The sequence below is a fragment of the Poecilia formosa genome, unplaced genomic scaffold, assembly GCF_000485575.1.
Source record: "Poecilia formosa unplaced genomic scaffold, Poecilia_formosa-5.1.2 Scaffold661, whole genome shotgun sequence".
Taxonomy (NCBI): Eukaryota; Metazoa; Chordata; class Actinopteri; order Cyprinodontiformes; family Poeciliidae; genus Poecilia; species Poecilia formosa.
The window spans coordinates 7,893-12,660 of NW_006800600.1; the positions used below are offsets into that span (position 1 = coordinate 7,893).

At 51.9% G+C, this 4,768-nt stretch overlaps 1 protein-coding gene across 1 annotated transcript in view; it reads right to left on the reverse strand.

Moving 5' to 3' along the window:
* The window catches only part of corin (corin, serine peptidase), a 17,414-nt gene that overhangs the window by 7,886 nt on the left and 4,760 nt on the right, over window positions 1-4,768 (reverse strand). Inside the window, exons 3-7 of the mRNA XM_016666106.1 lie at window positions 3,662-3,955; window positions 2,213-2,324; window positions 1,672-1,776; window positions 265-470; window positions 63-176 (exon numbers count right to left, since the gene is read on the reverse strand). Coding sequence (XP_016521592.1) covers window positions 63-176; window positions 265-470; window positions 1,672-1,776; window positions 2,213-2,324; window positions 3,662-3,955 — 831 coding nt within the window. The remainder of the gene's footprint in view (window positions 1-62; window positions 177-264; window positions 471-1,671; window positions 1,777-2,212; window positions 2,325-3,661; window positions 3,956-4,768) is intronic.

Below are 4,768 nucleotides of genomic sequence, written 5' to 3' on the forward strand. Positions count from 1 at the left end.
GTGTGTGTGTGTGTGTGTGTGTGTGTGTGTGTGTGTGTGTGTGTGTGTGTGTGTGAGCTCACCGCAGTGTGTCTCGTCGCTCCAGTCGTCACAGTCGTTGTAACCGTTGCACACCAGTTTCTGAGGGACACAAATTCCAGACGCACACAGGAAGTTGTCCTTCCCGCCGCACACAGCTGCCGACCAATCAGAGAGCAGACAGTCAGGTGATGTCATCGTACCATGTGATGCTTACCTGCAGCAGCAGGTGTGGTTGTGACTCACAGGGTTTTCCTTTGATCTGACGGGGTGAGAAACAGGCAGGAGGCGTCAGGCCGCTGGTTGCCATGGGCGACGACGGCGACGAGGCGTTCTTACTGAACTGTGAGCATCGCAGGAAGTCGGGCCAGGAGGCGTTAAACATCTGCAGGACGGGTTCACAGCCTTCCCTGGCCGCCTCACAGAACGACGCGCAGGGCAGAACCACCTTCCTGCAGGAGCACAGCGGGTCAGAACCCGGACAGAACCTGGAAAACCTGGAGGGAACCAAACCTGGAAAACCTGGACGGAACCTCACCTAGACCTCCGGTGCTCCGTAAGGACCTGGCTTAGCCAAAGTTTCATTCTGACTCTCAGTCTGAACTAAACAGCCTCAGACAGTCTGATGATGCTCTCAGGTTCAGAAGCTTTTAATTCTGCTGTGAACTCTAAATGTTTCTCATCCAGCCACCAGCAGCATCGTGTCTGTGAGAACCACAGCTGGGATGTCCTGGTGTCTAACTGAAGACCAAACCGAGGACCCTGGATCAGAGGTGAACCCGTCCAGGAACAACCAAGGCTCAGCCCTAACAGGAAGTCTCTGCATCATCCATGTTCTCCAGTGATGCCCTTCAAACCGCTGACAGGAAACATTACCTCATTTCCTCTGAGCGTGACCTCATGGTCCGGTTCCTCCACCAGCTGGACTTCACCGGACGTTAACGAGGTTAAACCCAAACGGCTCAAGTTCTGATGCGTCTCAAGGCATTTTCTGTCCTCCAATCAGTAAACGATGTTGTTCAGAACCAGCAGCTCCACTCTAATCGGACCTGAGCATTGGTCTATGGAGCTACAACTGAAGGGAATCAGAAAAACAGCAAACCGACCAAAACCGACCGGATCCGAACCAAACCAACCCAACCGGATCCGAACTGACCCAACCCGTGCCATACTGTACCAACCTGACCCGACCCGTGTCGTCCCGCTCAGCAGGTGGAGTTCAGAACCGAGGCGCCGCCTCCTGGAGAACCTCAGATCCACTAATCTAACAAGCCTGCCCTGGCAGTTGTCATGGTAACCAGGATATTTAAACCTGCAGACTCAGCAGTAACAGTAACTTATTTCCAACCGGTACTGGTTCTAGTCTCGGGTTCTGGGTCATAGATCCCTCTGGACCGGGACGACCAGAAGCTCCCAGCTTCATTAGAATCACACTCTCTGTAGAGGTCAGAGGTCATGTGGAGTTGAAGCTACTGTTACTGAAGGTGTGTGTGTTTGTGTAAATGTGTGTGTCCTAATATGCGAGTGTGTTATTCCTAGTCCTGAACTCCCAGCTGCCGGATGGTTTTCTGTCCCAGCAGCTGCTGGGGGAACGCGCCTTGCAGAGGGACTTCATATCCCAGCATGCTTTGGGAAACCATTACCAGGTCTTACCTGCTGTCGGTCCCGTCGGCCTCCAAGCACTCGGGCAGCGCCAGCGAGCAGCCGAACAGCAGGATGTGTCTGTAGCAGGACAGTCTGCTGAGGTAGCTGAAGAACCTGCAGCACAAAACGACCGGGTTCAGGTCCAAACCCACCAGAACCGCCCAACCGACCCGCTCCAAGGTTAAGTACACAGAACCTCTGACCTGACCCGGCTAACTGGAAACATCTAATGCATTTACAGAAAGATGAAGCTGCAGTGATTCTGAACCCAGCTGACCCAAAGACGAAGCACCAGAACCAGACGACCTGCTGATGGACGTGTTCCCAGTCCAGTCAGTTCAGACAGAAACCTTCATTACCTGCAGTACGTCCAGGTGTTCTGATGTCATGACCCTCAAAGCTCAGAAGACAACCAATCAAATTAGAGCTTCTGTAGCTTTATTTTAGGGGAAGCTAAGTGCGCTAAATGTTTTCAAAGTTAGCAAAAATGCTAAAGTGCTAAATGCTATTAGCAGAAGTGTGCTGCCTCATGTCAGTGTGAAGCGGTTACCTTAGCAACATGTCGACCTCTGAACTCTTCACCACGGCGACGGAGGAGGACAGCCAGGTCTGATTGTAGGGCAGCATGTGGCACTGAGGCTCCAGGACCAGCTGACACCGACCTGCAGGAACCAGAACCAGAACCAGGACCAGCAGGATGAGGCTGCAGCTCCAGGAACAAATTCCTGGAGCTGTTGTACCTCCCACGACCAGCAGGGGGCGCCACGACCCGGCAGGTCTGCCTCAGTCCAGCCCTGATTCTGCTGCAACATCAGCCTGACCTTTCACCCCTGAATGTTTTCTACAGAGTATCTATGCTAGCAGGCAAGCTAACGCTAACGTCCAATCACAGTCTGATGCAGCCAGGACCCGTTAAACTGCTGCAGAACCTCAGAGGACCCGGTCTGGTCCGGTCCAGTTCGGTTCTGTTCAGCAGCTTGAAGCAGCTGGAAGGTTAAACATCCACTGAGTCTGATGAGCTCCCAGCAGCCAATCAGAGCTCAGGACAGAGCCAGGCTCATCAGCATTCACCTCAACGTCCCGCTGAGACACAGAGACAGCAGAGGACGGAGACGGACAGAGACGGACAGAGGGACGGAGACGGACAGAGATGGACAGAGACACAGAGACAGCAGAGGACGGAGACGGACAGAGGGACGGACAGAGGGACGGACAGAGGGACGGAGACGGAGAGAGGGACGGAGACGGACAGAGGGACGGACAGAGGGACGGAGATGGACAGAGGGACGGAGACGAAGGGAATCTTAAATCCATCGATCAGAAATGAACTCTGCTCTGTTTGCTGCTTATGGATCTGAACCCGACCCGGTCCAGGTTCTGCTGGTCCACCAGAGTCCCCACAGAGACAGACGGAGTCAGCAGAGGACAGCTCAGAACCGTCTTATTGGATCAACACCACAGACAGGAAGTGGCTGCAGCCCTGAAGGATTCTGGGAGTCGTTGTTCTCCAGCTGCTGAAGCTCTGCAGCAGGTGCCAAACTGGAGGCGCGGGGGCCACATCTGGCCCACCGTAGCTGTTCATGTGGCCCTCCAGACTCCAAATGACACCAATAAGTCCTCACAGTTTTTCACAAATCCACAAAATTCACACAAAACGAACAAATCTCCACATTTTCTTCTGATCTTACTGCAAACTTTCTCAAAATTGGTCCAAACGTTGAGTTTGAGTGACGCTGCATCAGACAGCCTGACTTGGTTTAATAATCCATCATCGATACGAGTCATAAAAAGTCACATTTAACATCCTACATTATCATAAATCTCCTGACACGTTTCCTCATTGGCACCACAAGATCTGATTTTGATTAAAAAAACAATCAGAGAATCCTGGAGGAACATCGATTTATTGATTATCGTTATTGATGGATTCTGGATGAACCGGCCCTTTAAGATCATTCAGATCTTTGATTTTGACGCCCTGCTCTACATGTAAGCTTACCTGTGTCTGGCGCTGGGGTGGAGCTGCTGGCTGGCCTGGCGGTGCTCAGTGATGTCACCGAGGCCAGCCAATCAGGAAGCCGGGTGGCCAGCTGGGTGGGCGGAGCCTGAGAGGAGGGCAGAGCAGCAGGTGTGCTCTGGCTGTGGTACGCTACCTGTCCCACCTGGCTCCTCACGGAGGACGAGGCGTTGGAGGGGGACGCTGTGCTGTTGCTATGGTAACCATGGCTGCCGTCGGCGACGGGCCCCAGGGAGGGGAGGGGCCTGGAGTCCAGGGGGACACCGCCGAAAACACCTGGGGAGACAGACAGCGGGTCAGACCGGGACCCGACCAGAACCAGAACCGGAACCGGGACCTGACCCAGAACCAGAACCAGAACCAGGGCCAGAACCGGGACCAGAACCACAACCAGAACCAGGACCTGAACCAGAACCAGAGAACAGAACCAGGGAACTGAACCAGAACCAGGATCTGAACCAGAACCAGAGAACTGAACCAGAACCGGAAAAAGAGTGTTTCTTTGTATCAGAATGCCTTCATTTCTGATTCTGTTTTTTGTTTCCTGACATTTTATCAATCCTGCAAAGAAACAAAAGGACCCAGAAAGCCGGACCCGTTACCATGGTGACCCGGCTGAGTGTCCTGTGTTTTTGGTAAAATCAGTGAATGTAAAAATAAATGAGTCACTGACAGATCCGCTCCTCTTCCTCACTGCTGAACCGCGAAGAGCGTTTCTGTCTGGTTTCATCAGGAAATAAAACAAAATGAAAAATTAGAGGGAACTTTGAGTAAGATCATCATCATCATCATCATCATCATCATCACCATCATCATCATCATCACCCCCATCATCATTACCATCATCATCATCACCATCATCATCACCATTATCATCATCATCATCATCATCATCATCATCACCATCACCCCCATCATCATTACCATCATCATCATCACCACCACCATCATCATCACCATCATCATCACCATCATCATCACCATCATCATCACCATTATCATCATCATCACCATCATCATCATCATCAACATCACCATCATAATTAACATCATCATCATCCCCATCATCACCATCATCATCATCATCAT